The sequence below is a fragment of the Sinocyclocheilus anshuiensis genome, unplaced genomic scaffold (assembly GCF_001515605.1).
Source record: "Sinocyclocheilus anshuiensis isolate Anshui unplaced genomic scaffold, SAMN03320099.WGS_v1.1 scaffold758, whole genome shotgun sequence".
Taxonomy (NCBI): Eukaryota; Metazoa; Chordata; class Actinopteri; order Cypriniformes; family Cyprinidae; genus Sinocyclocheilus; species Sinocyclocheilus anshuiensis.
In genome coordinates this window covers 710,398-727,749 of record NW_015548126.1, presented here as the reverse complement: position 1 = coordinate 727,749, position 17,352 = coordinate 710,398, and the positions used below count along the sequence as shown (strand labels likewise).

The 17,352-nt window shown below is 35.8% G+C and overlaps 2 protein-coding genes across 2 annotated transcripts in view; one reads left to right on the top strand and one right to left on the bottom strand.

Moving 5' to 3' along the window:
• LOC107704741 (collagen alpha-4(IV) chain-like) overlaps positions 1-3,997 on the bottom strand; it is a 56,263-nt gene extending 52,266 nt beyond the window's left edge. Inside the window, exons 1-3 of the mRNA XM_016507729.1 lie at positions 3,932-3,997; positions 2,362-2,520; positions 1,232-1,277 (exon numbers count right to left, since the gene is read on the bottom strand). Coding sequence (XP_016363215.1) covers positions 1,232-1,277; positions 2,362-2,405 — 90 coding nt within the window. The 5' untranslated portion in view covers positions 2,406-2,520; positions 3,932-3,997. The remainder of the gene's footprint in view (positions 1-1,231; positions 1,278-2,361; positions 2,521-3,931) is intronic.
• Positions 3,998-4,355: 358 nt separating this feature from the next.
• Positions 4,356-17,352, top strand: part of col4a3 (collagen, type IV, alpha 3) — a 30,521-nt gene continuing 17,524 nt past the window's right edge. Inside the window, exons 1-5 of the mRNA XM_016507730.1 lie at positions 4,356-4,447; positions 12,877-12,933; positions 16,396-16,485; positions 16,810-16,854; positions 16,952-16,996. Of these exons, the coding sequence (XP_016363216.1) occupies positions 4,367-4,447; positions 12,877-12,933; positions 16,396-16,485; positions 16,810-16,854; positions 16,952-16,996 (318 nt within the window). The 5' untranslated portion in view covers positions 4,356-4,366. The remainder of the gene's footprint in view (positions 4,448-12,876; positions 12,934-16,395; positions 16,486-16,809; positions 16,855-16,951; positions 16,997-17,352) is intronic.

Below are 17,352 nucleotides of genomic sequence, written 5' to 3'. Positions count from 1 at the left end.
TGGGAGGAAAGTTATTTCAATGCTTTTGTGTTGTCTTGCAAAAGTACTCTGTTCCCCCAGGAACTTTTGCACTCATTCATAATAATACTGCATTCCCCTGAGGAACTTTGAGTTTGCTAGCAAAGATTGTGCCTTCCCCTGACAGACTTTGCATTTACTCCCAAAACTTTTGTGATGGACATAATATGAGGTGGGAGAAAAAAATAAATTTCTGTGTTTTTGTAAGCGAATACAACTTTTCTCAGGGGAAGCAATACTTTTGTGAGAGAATGCAAAGATTCTCAGGAAGATGCAATAATTTTGTGAGAGAACTCAATTGCTTTGCAAAAGAACATAACGTTTCTTGAGGAATACAATATTTTTGTGGGAGAATGCAAAAGCATTGAAATATATTTTTTCCTCCAATTATATATTTTTTTCCATGATCACTAGGCGCTCTGTATTCCAATAAGAATCCGAGTGTTTGGGAGTTTCCAGTGACAGCGAAAAGTTCCCTTCGCAGATTTTGCTCATGTTCAAGTTGGTCATGCAAATTCACAGTGTTGGCCAAACAAAAAGCTGCTTGGTTTCAAACAACTTCTGTTTGAGCAGCACGTTATTGCACTATTGTCAATGGACTTATGCTCTACATAGAGCAGCAACTCAAATGTACTTTTGATTTCAATAGACATTAATGTTAAAGGGCAGAGTCATCGCTATATCCGGTGCAGATTGTTGCTATTGAAATTTTGTGCCGGTGCCACTCAGTTAACTCGACTCATAATCGTCACCACCTTTCTCACCCCTAGTGACAGGCCTGTTAAATCTGTCATCATTACTTTCAACATTCTGTAATCTTTTACTGACCCTCATGTAAATCAAAACTTGTAGGATTTTATTTCTTCTCCAAAACAATGTTGGTATCCAAACAGTTTTAGTGACCACTGACTTTCATTGTGAAAAAAAAAACCACAAACATTTCTCAGCATATCTCTTTTTATGTTCCGCAAAAGAAAGACAGACATGAAGATGGGTAAATGATGACAGTTTTCATCTCTTTAACATGTTGCTAAGCTAATGATGCAATACTCTAATAAACATAAAATGTCCAGCATATACAAATACAGCTTTTACCACATCCATCTGAATTATGTAGGGGAAAAAGACATTTACTGACTCGGCCAGCAGTCTCATCTTAACATTGTGAAACCGTTAAGACAACTTTATGAAGATAATACAAGATAATACTCACCCCCAAAGCTGTGTGTATCGTCATAAGTGCCAATAAAAGCCTCCTGCTGGAAAATAAATGAATGAGACATACTGAATAAGACATTAGTAATTACTATGGCCCTGTCCTAACTGGCAACCTAAACCCTTAAGGTCTTCCTCCAAGTCCACACTTTTGTGACGTAATGCCACTTTGACTGTCGGGTAGAAGTCCGCTGCGAAGCTCGCCCCAGCGCAGGCTCGGCAGAAGTGTGGATCAAGGGCACATGCTCGCGAGCACCCTTCTGAACGTAAAAATGACGAATGGGACGCTCTACGGTCTTGTGGACTTAACGGACACGCGCACACCGTGGCCATTGTAAGTCCGTAAGACCGCAAGTGCACATGAAGTGTTCCATTTGGGACAGGGCCTATGACGAAGTTAGGTGGCTCTTTCAGGAACATATACAGTACCATTCAAAAGTGTGGGGTTCTTTAATATTTTTGAAAGAAGTCTCTTAGGCTGCATTTATTTGATTAAAAATACAGTAAAAATGGTAGTATTGTGAAATATTTTTACAATTCAAAAAAGCTGTTTTCTATTTTAATATATTTCAAGATATAATTTATTTTGGTAACGGCAAAGCTGCATTTTCAGCATTATTACTCCAGTTTTCAGTGTCACATGATCCATCAGAAATCATTCGAATATGTTGATTTGCTGCTCAACAAACATTTCTTATTATTAATAATGCTGAAAACAGTTGTGCTGCTTAATATTTTTGTGGAAACTGTGATACATTTTTTCAGGATTATTTAAAACAGAAATATTTTATAGCATTAAAAATGTATTTACTGTTACTTTTGATCAATTTAATGCATCCTTGCTGAATAAAAGTATTAATTTCTTTAAAAAAATCTCACTGACCCAAACTTTTGAATGGTATATGCAATTTTCTATGTGACCTCCTTATAAAAGCAACATTATACCTATGCCAGGTGACAGCAAACATAAATCCTGAGGACAGTGTTTAAGATAAGATGTTTTTGATGAATACATAATTGTGTTATTGATGTAGGTATCTAATCAGCTGATTAGGATTTGTTTGATCTAATTGAATTATGATAAATGTCAAAAGATGATTGAAATATTAAGACAATAGGGACTCTTACAAGAGAAGGAGGCTGGTTGAGGTGATCTGGCGGGTGCGTGTCATCTCAGCCACCACTCAGGGCATGTGCTACCTGTTGATATATATATCCACTGCCTCAGAATGGTGTGGTCAGTGATGTAGCTATTGCTCCTGACGTCTCCACTGACAACTCATCCACCTGAGAGAAAAATCAAGAGATGGATGAATGGGAAAATCACTGCACAAATATATGGATAAATAATGGTGTAACTGACAGTTAGGTAAAGGCAGACAGGTATACAATTAGATGTTATAGATAATATTTCCTGTGGCTGACAATACGGTGGAGGTGGTGATGTGAGAAGAGGGGGTGAGAATGAAAGAGACATAAATGTCTGAATCAATACAATAGATGGAGCTGGGACAAAGTTGATCTTTCCGGATGGTTTCTTTTTCATGGCACACAAGTCAAGAATGACAAAGATTTTAAAGCGAACTCACTGACATGGACAATGGCCACACAAGCTAGACAGCATGACAGACAGGTGCATATCCAGGACATATTATGACATTAAAATCATTAGAATTATAAGGGCTTTAACACATTCATGGCTGAATTTACCATCAGTTGCACATCCAAGCCATAACATTTCTCATACTACTTTCTGACCTGATTTGACGATAAATGTTATTATTAATAACAAACAGTTATCGTAATGGTTTATATGATATTTCCATATTTATCAGCTACAATACATTTGTTTGGAAAACTACAGCTGATCTCTAAACTGTAAATAATGTCAAGTACAGAGTGCTGCTGTTACTTCCCATCCCAGTATCTATGGAAACTTACTGATGGATTTAAATTAATGTGGCAATCAAATTTACTTATTCAAAATAATTACTACGCCATCCAACGTCACTCACTTACATTTCAGTTTTTAGCATTTCATTTCAAAATGGTAAACAAATGGAAAACTTAATGCATCTTAATGTATAATAGTAAATAAACTAGGAAAAATACATACATAGTACATAGGCTAACAACAAAAACATACAATGTTTGTGCCAAATGTAGCAAATGTGGCCTATGTGCGTCCCATTTTGTGCAATCTTTGTGGGACCAGTTGAAGTAGGCTACATTGAATAGTGGTGTTACAAAGTTCTGCTCAGCCATGATACTTTCAATCAAACAAGTAGCTGACAAGCTTCTGTGGATGTTATATATCAAATGAAACCTAAGAATCGGCTCATTCAGCTCTAAATCAAACTATTACAGACATCAATTTCTGCTTTATTACCCCAAAACGGTTATATTTTCACCCGTACAAATTCTGTCACCTCAGAAAGGTGGTGGTCAGGTAAGGTATAGCTACATACAGTGATTTCATCCTGTATTTAATTTCTAACTGCTGCTGCAATTCATGGTATTGCATTTGACCATACGCTACTGACAATAAACTCTTTGACTGATCGGATTATATTTTGGACGACGTGCATTTTAAACAAAACACGCCGTGAGGCAACATTTAAACGACATTCACAAGTGCAAGACCTTTAATCAAACACCCAAATACAACAAGCAAACAAAACGAAGTCACACTCCTCACCTGATCCCGTAGTTTCCCGTAGTTTCCTGTATGTAGAGGGCTCTACATTAACACGTAAAATACAATACCATATAGAGAAGGTGCACGCTGAAAACTTTAACAGAGTCAGCTAAAGTGATCCGATAGCTGCTGCGGCTCTGCGTTTCATGACGTCATGGGCTGTCCAACGACAAAGCAGGTACGGCAGAATTTGCCAAACACAATTCCTCGAACCCCCGCCGATTTGATATTCTTGAGGATTTATTGACAGCCCAAAAAGTTTGAGTCAGTTTCTTAAGTGCAAGTTTTATTTCTGAGATGGTCGCAGTGCTGCAGGTGGCACCGAGGTAGATTTGGAGAGCTGAACTTTCTCAGGTCGCCTGAATAACGTGTGACTTGAGATAGTTGCCGATTTGACCGGTGGGAATTGTGCGCGGGTCCTGTGCAGATGAGAAGATGGATTCTTGCCTAATATTGCGAGCGACACTTCTCGGAATGATGTTGCTGGGACTTCTTACTCCTGCACAAACTAAAGCGGTGAGTTTCATAAAAGAATGTCTACTAAAAAGGCATTATTTTTGGGTAGCCTACGAATCATTGTAACGAAGAAAAGAAAAAGTAGTGTAAGAATGTGGAGAAAGGACTGAATTAGTTCATTTATAACTAAACTCTAACTCAAAAGCTCTAGATTTTAATTAGCCTGGTCCGTGACGACAAGGATGGCAGATATGTCAGAGCAGTGTAATGAATTATTATGAAAAATACAATATCTTATCATATTTGTTGTTTAATTATGTGGGAGATTATGTATTAAATTGAAGCATATAGGCTTTCAAACAACATTCAGTAACCGCAAATGTTAGTCAGAGTTCACTAAATAAACTTTCGCGTAGAGACGTTGCGTTTACTTGAGATGGTTACCATAGCAACAGAAAGCCGCTCGAGTGCTTTTCGTCGCGATGCATATCAGACGGTCGACACGTCAAAACTCCAACTTCACAGATCAACTTGAGTGATATCAGTTTCACTTGCCAGGTATATTTTCCCCAGTTACCTCCTTTTTTTGGACAGAATGTGGCTCAGAGTTTGTGCACTTTTTCGACCAAGTTGCCATATGGTACCATTGTACTGGCACAGTACTTTTTTGTTAGGGTATTTCTCAGCATTATACTGCAAACAAAATCATTTGAATATTTGTTTGTAATATTAATTATTATAATATTTAGCTATTTTAGTTGTGCAAATTTTAAAGGGCGGAGTAACCCTTTAAATTTCTTTCTTTCTTTCTTTCTTTCTTTCTTTCTTTCTTTGTCTGTATGTTTCTGTGTATGAGAATGAGTGTGGGGTCAGTATTATTCTATGTGAACCTCACACACCTCTGTCTCTCTCTCTCTCACGCCCTCTGCCTGTCTCCTCCATCTCCATCTCACCACAGATACGCCACATTTAAAGAGTAAGCTTTGAATTTGATTATATTCATGTAGTGGAGGTGAGCGTTTTTAGTTAAGTCTGTTATTTGTACTGTGTTTTGCTAGAGATTTAGGCCACATGATTTGGGATTTCCATGTTGTGTCAATTACGTTGTCTCGCAGGAGACAGTTTGTCAAAACATGATTCCAGCTAGCAGAATGTTTATGTTCAAAGTAATACGGAGAAAGTCCGAGAGGTTTTCTGTGGTGGGGTGGAAATGCAGGGAATAAACTGGGAAATGCCAGGAATGTTATGAAGTCAATAACCTCTGCATCAGCCCTGAGGGTGAAGAAGATATCATGGAGGAGAGAAAGAAGAGCAGCGGGAAACACAAGAAGCTTGTCTCTTCTCTCCTCTCGTCTCTTCTCCACTGCTAAAACTTAATCCTATATCCCGACTGTGACCTGTGTGTTTTTAGTCCCTGGATTCAACTCATTGTCCAGCCTGCCTGTTGATTTAGAGTCCCTCTATTCATATAAAGCCAGTAGGACCCATCGTCGCCCACTGGGGGATTTACAGATGCAGTATGGACCCCACCATGTTTATTTTACTGCGTGTTTGACCAATCAGAAGGCCTAGCTGAGCTCAGCCATTCCAAGCTGCAGGAAGTCAGAGTGGTAGTGATGTGTGTGTTCGATGGATGTTGGGAACATGCCGTCGATCAGACAGTTTTCCAAACAATTTTGCCTGGAGCAGAATAAAACAGGTGACATCCTGGAAGCTGTGCTGAGACCAAAGAAACTTGGAAAGTGGTGTCTTTTGACTTTAGCCTGTAAGAAACCACCTAGCAATCATAAGTCTCTATATTCATACTATATTTCAACCAGATACCGTACAAAAGTTTGGGGTCAGATTTTCATGTTTTTAAAATAAGTCTCTTATTCTCACCAAGGCTGCATTTATTTGATAAAAATGCAGTACAAACAGTTATATAAACAAAAATAAAAAATATTATTAGAATTTAAAATAACTGTTTTCTGTTTAATATATTTTAAAATGTAATTTATTTTATTTTATTTTCAGCAGCCATTAATTCAGTGTCACATGGTCCTTTAGAAATCATTCTAAAAGTGCAGCCACATTAGCAAATTTCAACTTTCTGTTGGTCTGAAAAATGAATTGATGTGAACATGAGCGAAATCTGAGTGAGGAACTTTATCACCCTCAATTGAAACTCCCGGTGGCGTGGATTCCTATTGGAATGACCTGGGAAATTTCGGCAAGCAGCAGTGACTGTGACTGCAACTTAATATGCTAATTGATATAGCATCTCGCACAGTATTTTGTTGGACAGACTGGAGTCTATTGAAATCATGGGACCTGCCCTGACTTGGTTTCGATCTTATCTAATGGGTCATACTCAATTTGTACAGCTGAAGCAGCTTACATCAAAGCCTTCATATGTTACTACTGGGGTTCCCCAGGACTCAGTTTTGGGTCCTCTCTTATTTATTATTTATCTTCTACCTCTTGGTAATATTTATAAGAAGTTTGGTATTCAGTTTCACTGCTATGCTGATGACACCCAAATTTACCTGTCTCTATTTTTCTTCCATCTATCCTCTCAGATTGTGTAGCTGAGATTAAAGACTGGTTCACATCAAATCTGAAATCTAAGACTGAAATTCTTCTTGTTGTCTTAAAAACCAGTCTGGCCAAGTCTAAATGTTCCTCAGTGAATATCGATAATTTTCCAGTGTCTGTGTCTAAACAAGTTAAAAGTTTGGGTGTCATCTTTGATATAACTTTGTCATTCCAAGCACATATAAACAATGCCATTCACTCTTCATATTTCCACATACATAATATTAATTGACCTTGTCCGGCTCTCTCAGTAAAGAGCATTGATTATTGTAATGCTCTGTTCTATGGTCTGCCCTCAAAGCTTCTCTATAAACTTCAGTTAGTGCAGAATTCAGCTGCACAAATTATTTGCAGAACTCCTATAACGTTACTCCCATATTACAACACTAAATTATTATTAATTAAATTGTAATTATTATATTACAACACTTGCATTGGCTCCTGGTTAAATATATATTGAATTTAAAATACTACTTACTTACAAGGCACTCAATAATCTTGCTTCTTCATACTTATCTGACTTTCTTCATATCTACACTCTTCATACTCTAAGTTCATCTTCTGTACTCACTCTTGTTCTCCCTCCAATTTCGCACAACTTCTATCTATGGGGTTTTAAGCCTTTAGTCATGCAGCTCCTTATTTATGGAACTCATTACCACAGGATGTGCGAAACAGTGAAAGTCTTATTGTTTTTAAATCTTGCCTTAAGACCCATCTTTTTAGGCAGGCTTTGATGTGATTGCTTGTATTAGGTCTGTTTAGGCTGTAATAATGATTATTGTTGTTTAATGTTGATTGTTTCATTGTAAGGTGTCCTTGAGTGTCATGTAAGGAACCTATATATAAAATGAAATAATAATTTGTTGCTCAAGTAACATTTCTTATTAGTATCAATATTAAAAACATTTTACTGCTTAATATTTTTGTGGAAACTGTGATACTTCTTTTTCAAGATTCTTTGATGATGAAAAAATTCAGAAGAACAGCATTTTTGTGAAATATAAATATTTTGTAACATTTAAATTTTAAATGTCTTTACTGTCACTTTTGATCAATTTAATGCGTCCTTACTGAATAAATACGTTAATTTCTTAAAACAAAAGTCTTACTGACCCCAAGCTTTAGGAAGGTAGTGTATCTCGTTCAGTAGAATGGGTGTCTACTAAGAGACATTCAATGACTTGTGTCTCACACCTGCTATGCATCCTGACAGCATTTCCTGATGGGTTTCCATTGTGTTGTGTTCAGTGTAATTGTTTTTGTATTACTGTCAGTCAACTTCCAAGGGCATGTTAATACACAGTAGTGTTACTGACAGTCAGCCCATGCGTTTTACAAATTTTCTGTTGATATGAGAAGACATCTGGATGATGACTACAGGCTCTTCATAAGCAGACGAACATTAGCTTGATTATTTCAGACAGGTATCAGATATATGCCAAATCATATGTGTACTGACATACAACACTCACAGTGTCTGTACGGTGTCAGCCTGAGCCTGCCTGTGTGTTCTGAGAGACTAGGAGGGTGTTTATGAATATGTCCTATTCATCGCTACACCGCTCTTAGTTTGGGCTTGGTTCAACTATTTTAAAACTAACACAAGCGGTTTGCTATGCTCACATTTCACACTTTTTTTGTAGTCTAATTTTCATTCCATTCTTTCATTTTTTTCAAAGTTCTCTTCTCTTCTCTTCTCTTCTCTTCTCTTCTTGTCTCCTCTCATCTCGTCACTTTGCATTCGTTCTCTTTTCATCTCGTCACTTTTTAAAAATCTTTTTTCCAGTTGTCTTGTCAAGTCTCATCTCGCCTCATCCCTAATGTATATGAAATCATATTGGTGGGACTTTTGTACTTGATTTTTGCTGCAGAAAATGATTTTACAAATGATTGACGATTGACGATTGACATTTCAATGCGAGACATGCTTTGTGCAAATATTTTGAGTATGTTGGTTTGTGTGCACGGTGTTTACCTGTCAGAACGTGACCGGACATGAGCACACCTGCATAGAGGCAGTGCATCTGTAAGCAAAAATAAACTCATTCTGCAGGGCCCTTTGAAGCTTCTTGAAGCCCCCATCACATGTGCATCAGAACTTCTCAATCATCTTTAGATCTCTCAGTAGGCCACATATTTCATTACACATGCCTCTGTGTATTAAAGTCTGTGTCATGTAATATCTTATCTGCAGTGTCATCAGAGCTTATGATTATGAACCCAGATAGGCAACAAACTTAGTTAAAAGTGATAGTTGTTATATGTGTTGTAGTTTAGTTTTAGTGTAGGTTTGGATTTTACTTACAAAAAAGTAGCATGCTTTTTAGACATTGTGCTGGTATTGTAGTATTGTGGTGGCACCATGATACAGTAATGCATGATATTTTAATATATACCATTCTGAATGCAATATTCAAATATGATGGTTTTAGCATATTTGCCATGGAGATATCTAAATAACACAATAAAGTATCATGCATATTTATCAAAGTACCATGGACGGGCCAACTGATAGCATCACTGTATCATGGTACCACCAGAACTTTTGTGTATGGTTTGCCGAAATGGTACACCAGCATCTGGGTAAAAATGTGCAATGGGAGAAAGACAAAAACAGTTTACTTGTGATATAGAATCACAGTTGAATCCCTGTGATCAATGCAGATTCAGACAAGGAGTAACAATCATAGACATGATTATTGCACTACGGATGCAGGGTTTGACTTGAAAAGGGGTTTGAGGGGTTTTTCTAGACTGGATCTTAAAGACTTCACCCAGAAATGACAATTCTGTCATCATTCTGACAACCAAACAGTTGCTGGTCCCCTTGCATAGTATGAAAAAAAACAAAAAAAATACTATGGAAGTCAATGGGGCCCAGGAACCCACATTTTTCAAAATATCTTCTTTTGTGTTCAACAGAACAAAGAAATTCATACAGGTTTGGATTAAGTGGAGGGTGAGTAAATGATGATGGAATTTTAATTTTTAGGTGAACTGTTCCTTTAAGTCTTCCATAAGCCTAACATAAAGATAATTTCAATAGAACTTTCAAGAAATGTTACAGTAGCCACAAAAGTAAAAAGTTGGAGCATGTATTTTTGCCTCGAGTTAAATAAATACACTCAAACATCTCAAGATCATCATAGCAGCGGTAAGCCACTTGACAGTTTCCCCTTTAGGATTATCATCACAAAACATTGTGCTTTTTTGAAAGGTGGCCTCATTAATTTGAAAGTTATATAAAAAAATTCTCACTGTATCTCCAGTTGCCTGTTATTGGACATTTTTGCTCACACAATAAAATTAACAACAACTGATTGCATCCCAGATTACACAGATTGCTTTAGAAATGTCATTGCATCATTTGCATATTGCTAGTAAAGTGACTTTTCCTAAGAACAGTAACAGAAATGGATGAAAAGTCTTTCTGTTCTCCCACTTTGTCTTCTGTCCACCTTCATCTCCATCTCTCTCTCTTTCCTCAGGCAAATGCAGGTCTGTATCTGATTCTGGTCTGTTGTGATAATATTTGTAAAATGTCATCAGGTTCAGAAGTTTCATAGAACAGTGACTACAGATGACTGATAACACATACACACGCACACACTCTCCCATGGGTTCATACGGGCCTATGCATGCACCCATACACACAATACAAATATAACACATATAAATCACATATAATTGCCCTAACCCTAACCCATCACATGTGCAATTGAACTGAAATGGATTCCAAATTGTTAAACACTCCTGAAGTGATCCATTGAAGTCCCACATCCCTGTTTACAGCGTTTCCCCCTCCAGGCACGTTAATGTGTGCATATTGTAGCGTGGGTGTATGTCTCTCTCTCTTCTGTTAGTGTTACATGCACGGTAAAACCCAAACAGATTGTCTATTATAGCCCATCTGATCATGGTATGTTTGTATACAGACTCTCTTATTCATCAGAACTGCACATAGATAACATGCACAATGCTAGACAGATTCGAATTCGGTTACAGCGAGCAAGGGTTGCCCCAATGACAGTGGTCTCACTGATCTGAGATCATCAGTAGACGTGTTTTGTCTTCCCCTGTCTGACCCTGTGTATCTGAACTTTGATATCAAATCGACAGTCTGGTCTTGTAGACTTCTGAAAAACAATTTCTTCACACACTCTCACCACATTTGTCCAACATGTCCAACAGTGGAAATGCATGCATTACAGGACAATTCTGTCACTGAAAAAATGAAAGCCATTGGCATTTTTTACGATGGATTTTTAAAATTAATGATTGAAAGTCTGGGATAACGTATAAAGGCATTAGACATACGATTTTTAAATGTTTTTGAAAGAAGTCCTTTATGCTCACCAAGGCTGCATTACTATTTTATAACTATTTCATAACTATTTTTTTCTATTGTAATATATTTTAAAATATATTTTTTTCGATGGCGAAGCTGAAACATTTCTGAATTCTTAGAATCATTTCTGAAGGATCATGTGACTCTGAAGACTAAAATTCTGTTTTGCCGTCACAGGAATAAATGACATTTTTAAAAATATTAGAATAGTAATTTGTTATTTTAAATAATAAAAAAAAAAAGTTCAAAATATTACTGTTTTATTGTATGATTTGGTCCCAAAATAGCACAGGTGTGGCACATTGACAGATAGCATATAAAGATACTAGACTTTAAGCTCCATTCACTGCAGTTCATACCAATGCAAATGTGAATCTGACCTGTGAATCTGTATTGAGCAAATATGTTTGATCAATAAATCACAGCATCACATACCAAAATTACAAACTTATATGGTATTTTATATTGTATAAGATTTATAATGTATTACTATTATTTGTTAAATATATATTTAACAAAATAAATACATTTATACAATGATTTATACAATCATTCAAATGTTTGAGGTCTGTATGTATTATTATTATTATCATTATTAATTAATTAATTAAATTAATTCAGCAAGGAAGCATTCAAGTAACAATAAAGACATTTTTCATGTTACAAAAGATTTATATTTCAAATAAATTATGTTGTTTTGTTGTATAAATTATATTATTTATGTATGTATTTATTTATTTATTTATTTATTTATTTTGTATGGAGTAATGGCTGCTGGAAATCAGGTATGCTATTACATGAATAAATTACATTTTAACACATATTAAAACAGTTATTTTAAATTGTAATTATATTTCACAATATTACTGTTTTATTGTATTTTTGATCAAATAAATGCAGCCTTGGTGAGCATAAGAGACTTTCTAAAACTTTTTTAATAATTCCAAACTTTTGAATGGTAGTGTATATAAGGCATTTGTACATTTTTAAAAATAAATGTAAAACATTTACAAGGCAATTTAGATGTGACCAGACCACCATATAAAAACCCTCAGTCTGTCAGTTTTATTAAAAATCAACTCATGAGACATAATAGTGTTTGTTTATCAACTTCTGTTGTTGTCAAGGAAGCATAACTTTGCTGTTCCAAAGACATAACTGTATGAATCTGTGATCTCAAATAGTGAGATGCGAGGCCATGAACCCATGCTTGTCGCTGTCATATCTTTTAATTTTGGAGTTCATCCGTAACAATGCATGTTCATGCAGAGAGCTGGTGAAACTCCTAGCATTCCTTTAAGCCATGGATTTTATGCATTTCTTGATTAGGTGATTTCATTAAATTATGGGTGTCTGCTTGGGCACATCTCGTGCCCACAGTCAATTAACTCAGATAAGATGCTGCAAAACCACAAAGGACTAGAATTTTTAATCAATATTTGTCCCTTTTTGGTGACTTTGTTTTCTTATTGATTAAGCATGAGAATGCCGTATGGTGCTACTGTATCTGTAAATGCATTCATGCAGTCATGGTGTTATTTTGCTTGTGTTTTCTTTACAGGGGTGTGTTTGCAGTGTGAAATCAGGGTGCAACTGTCAAGGAATCAAAGGACAAAAGGTAATAATAGAACATGCAAACATACATACAATCATATTCACACACAAAATAATAAATAAATGTCACAAACATATTGCTTAAATTGTGACTGCCATTATCCTTACAGTGTGTTCAAAACATCAGCAGAGCAAGTGTGAAAATATCTATAGAGTTCCTAAAGTTAAACATGCAGGGAAATTCAGATTTAAATCAAATGAAAATGCTACCCCCTTCTGGTGATCTTTACTGGTGCAGAAGCTTTCATATTTGCCACATGTGGAATGATTTCAGATTTATTTGTATAGTCCTTTTCACAATACACATTGTTTCAAAGCAGCTAGAAAATCATGATGTTAATGTTCATAATATCTTAATATCTTCGCACCTTTTATACTCACATTTAGCAGATAAGAGCTGGGCGAAATATATAGTTTGAATTTAGGTTAAAGGAATAGCTCATCAAAAAATTTAAATCTGCTATAAAAAATGTACTCAACCTCAGGCCATCCATAATGTAGATGAGTTTGTTTCTTCATCGGAACATTTTTAGAGAAATTTAGCATTACATCACTTGCTCACCAATGGATTCTCTTTAGTGAATGGGTGCCGTCAGAATGAGAGTCCAAACAGCTGATAAAAACATCACAATAATTCACAAGTAATCCACACCACTCCAGTCCATCAATTAAAGTCTTATGAAGCGAAAAGTTGCATGTTTGTAATAAACAAATTTTGTAATAAATATCAAAGCGTTTGAACTTTAAACCATCTCCTCTGGTTAAAATACATAGTCCATAATCCATAATAACGCTTCCTCCAGTGGAAAAGTTCATCTCCTGTTGTCCTCTCACATCAAAATCCACTGACTTATTTGTTTTGGGCTGTGTTCACTTATGAATGTTGCTTAATCTGTGAATATTTCTCTCCTGATGCAGACACGATGACATTTTCACTGGAGAAAGAAATATTTTGAATAGAGGATTTGTATTTTAGCCGAAAGTGTGAAGTTAAAAACGTCTTAATAATGGATTTGTTTCTAACAAACATGCAGCTTTTCACTTCACAAGATGTTAATTGATGGACTGGAGTCATGTGGATTACTTTTGGATTATTGTGATGTTTTTATCAGCTGCTGTTTGGACTCTCATTCTGACGGCACCCATTCACTGCAGAGGATCCATGAGTGAGCAAGTGATGTAATGCTACATTTCTCCAAATCTATTGGAAAAAGAAACAAACTCATCCACATCTTTGATGGCCTGAGGATGAGTACATTTTCAGAAGCACCATCAAAATGACAACTTCTGTGTTTTTGTATATTCCCTTGTTAACACAACACGAAATATCAGTTATTGCTTGTGTTTGTCTTTACATCAGGAATTCTGAAGCTTGGGTCAGAAAAAAAAGCATATTTTGTGGTAGTGGGTGGCCTCATGACTATTTCTAGGTGATGGTGATAGATGAATGGCCACCCAGGTGTCCGTATCGCACTATCACTGTATCCCTAGCTACACTACTGATGCTCAAAGCTACAGAACACTTATCAGCAATATAAGACACGCATCTGCTCCTCTGTATGTGTCCACCTGTGTGTAAAAGTCTGTGTTCTACTTCATTCTATACACATGTGTTTGGCATACCTGTCATGGTATGTGCATTGCAATAAAAGCCAGGGTTGTACATGTGATTAGATAAAGTCCATGGAGCTATTTTGCAGACCTTCCTCTGTAAGAGTTTTCCGGTCTCTGTGTTGTTGAGGATATTTGCAAATCTTGAAAAATCTGTGTCAAAGTTCATGTTGACAATTCACATTCAGCTTTGATGAAGTTCTCTCTACTTACCCAATGAGAAAATATTCCACATCTGTTTTTAGACCAGGGCCATCATGCACATTTTTAATGTAAAGCCTACTTTATCATAATTCATACACATAATTAAAGACCTCTAAATTATCAACATGATCAAAGGTTTGCTGAAAATCAGTTGCATAAAATTCTCTACATGCCTTCTGTCATCTGATTGATAGTTGATACTTTTATCAAAGAAAATGCCTTTTAGTATGATTTTAAAAATGTCCTCCTTTAGTGGTACATGTGTCTTTTTGCAGTGAAATCTTTACTGATTTTTATAAAGTAAACTTAACTAATATTGTTAGTAATATTTCAAGATGATCTCTTTCTGGACTGAAGCAAGGTTTGCTTGATTACCCATTCCTAATTTTGTAGAAAAATCACAAAAAACATACTTGTAAAATTAAAGCTGCAGTCCGTAAATTTTGACTCTTTGTCGCCATCTCTGTTTGAAAACCTGGAATTGCAGGTACTTGCGGAATTATCTTCCTTGCATGGGTTGTACTCTGGCACGGCTCCAACGCGGATGAATCTAATGTTTTGAGGTGTATGTGTGGCAGTCAGTGACCGCAGCGGTGTGAATCCTATATTTAGTAATCACAGATTCTAGCCTACATCTTGGAATATATGACCCAAATAAGAATTTTCTGAAGTCTGCCACGTTTGTTCTGACCAACTGAGGAAAAAAGCATTACAATAAATCGCGCTACCAATGGTGATTTAATCTAACGATCGATTAGCTCATATCACATCAAACCGTGCAAATTATTATTATTGTTATACTTTATTCTCAGATTATTAATGTTAACAACATCAGCATTGCGTGACTAGTTGTATAGTGTGTGTGTAGATTTCAATTTCTGTAGTCTAATCTCTAATTGTCATACCATTTGAATTTCATACCAAGAAATTCTTTTAACCCAAAAAGAAACTATGCTCCCTTCGAACTGGTTGTCTTTAAAAATACAAATCTTGTGTAATCCCAGGCTATCTGTAATCAGAAGCACATTTAAAACTGGAATATCATTTAATTTCATTCACATGTGTTTCATATAATCCTTTCTGGATTACAATCCGCCACAAATACCACTCAATACCACTCAAATTAGAAAACTTGATTATAAGCTAACCGTTGTGAATCGGACTAAAGTAAGGCGTTTTGAACACTGGCTGGTTATGTACTTGCTCAAATATTGATTTTGGATCATTTTTAACCAAAAAAAGTTACAGACTGCAGCTTTAAGCATTAAAATATCATTTTATTAAGACATATTATTGGGAGATGGAGTGACAACTGTTATATTTAATTGTATACAAGTTTCTTTCAAATGAAACATGCAAATGAACGCAATATGTGCTCTAAAATCATTTCATAATATCAAACATATTTGATATATTTTATGTCCATATTTGACTGGCATTGACTTTCAGGAACTAGCGTCAACTAGTCTAGACTGTAATCCAGAGCAAAAACCATAGCATTTTACTGTTTTACACAAACCGTTTACCCACAGTAATCATGCAGCTTAATCATTAAAGTTACTAATATTGCTGATAAACCAATGTAGCTGATAAAACAACATACTCTCATAACATTTCGTTACTATTTTGTGTTTATCTGTCTTTCTCTCAGGGTGAGATGGGGTTACCTGGTTTGCCTGGTGTGGAAGGAATTCAGGGGCATCGAGGAAAAGAAGGCTTTCCTGGATTTCCCGGTGACAATGTATGTTAAACATGGCTGCTTTACAAGCTCACAATTTGAAAATATATCAGAATAAAAATGCAATATATTCTAAATTTTACACATGCTCTTGGAAAAACACTATAGAGTCTCCCTGTATTTCCTCTCCACTAGTAACACGTTCTTTGCCACAGTTGCCCATTACTTGCTCACTGGGTGTTTAATTTTCTTTCACTTGAAATTCCAAGTGAGGATCTTATAGAATTTGAGACATTATTATTTCAGTATTTTTGTTGTATAGACTCTTTATTAGAGCATTGATTAATGTTGGTAACGTTTTTTTTTTGTTTTGTTTTTATTACACAGGGAAATATTGGATTTCCAGGCATGCCTGGACCTAAAGGTTCTAGGGTACGGAGTGTGTGAGTGTGTTAATATATTTCCTGTAACAGTTGCAGTATAACTGAACACCAGCCAATCTGTCTCTCATTCTCATTCTCTCAATAAGGGAGTTTCAGGGACACCAGGATTCTCTGGCCCACCAGGACTACCGGTAAGTTTTGGCATATTTTAGAGAATATTTTTAGAGAATATTGTAGTTATTATGCTTTTAATACCTTGCATTGGAGTGTATCAGGGTTATTACTAAAGCTAAAACTTAAAACCATAAAAAAAATCTAATTTCTCAAAAAACATTTCTCATTTTCATTTAGTTTAAATTGAAGTATTAAAGGGGTCATATGATGCTGCTAAAAAGAACATTATTTTGTGTATTTGGTGTAATGAAATGTGTTTATGCGGTTTAAGGTTCAAAAAACACATTATTTTCCACATACTGTACATTATTGTTTCTCCTCTATGCCCCGCCTTTCTGAAACGCGTCGATTTTTACAAAGCTCATCGTTCTAA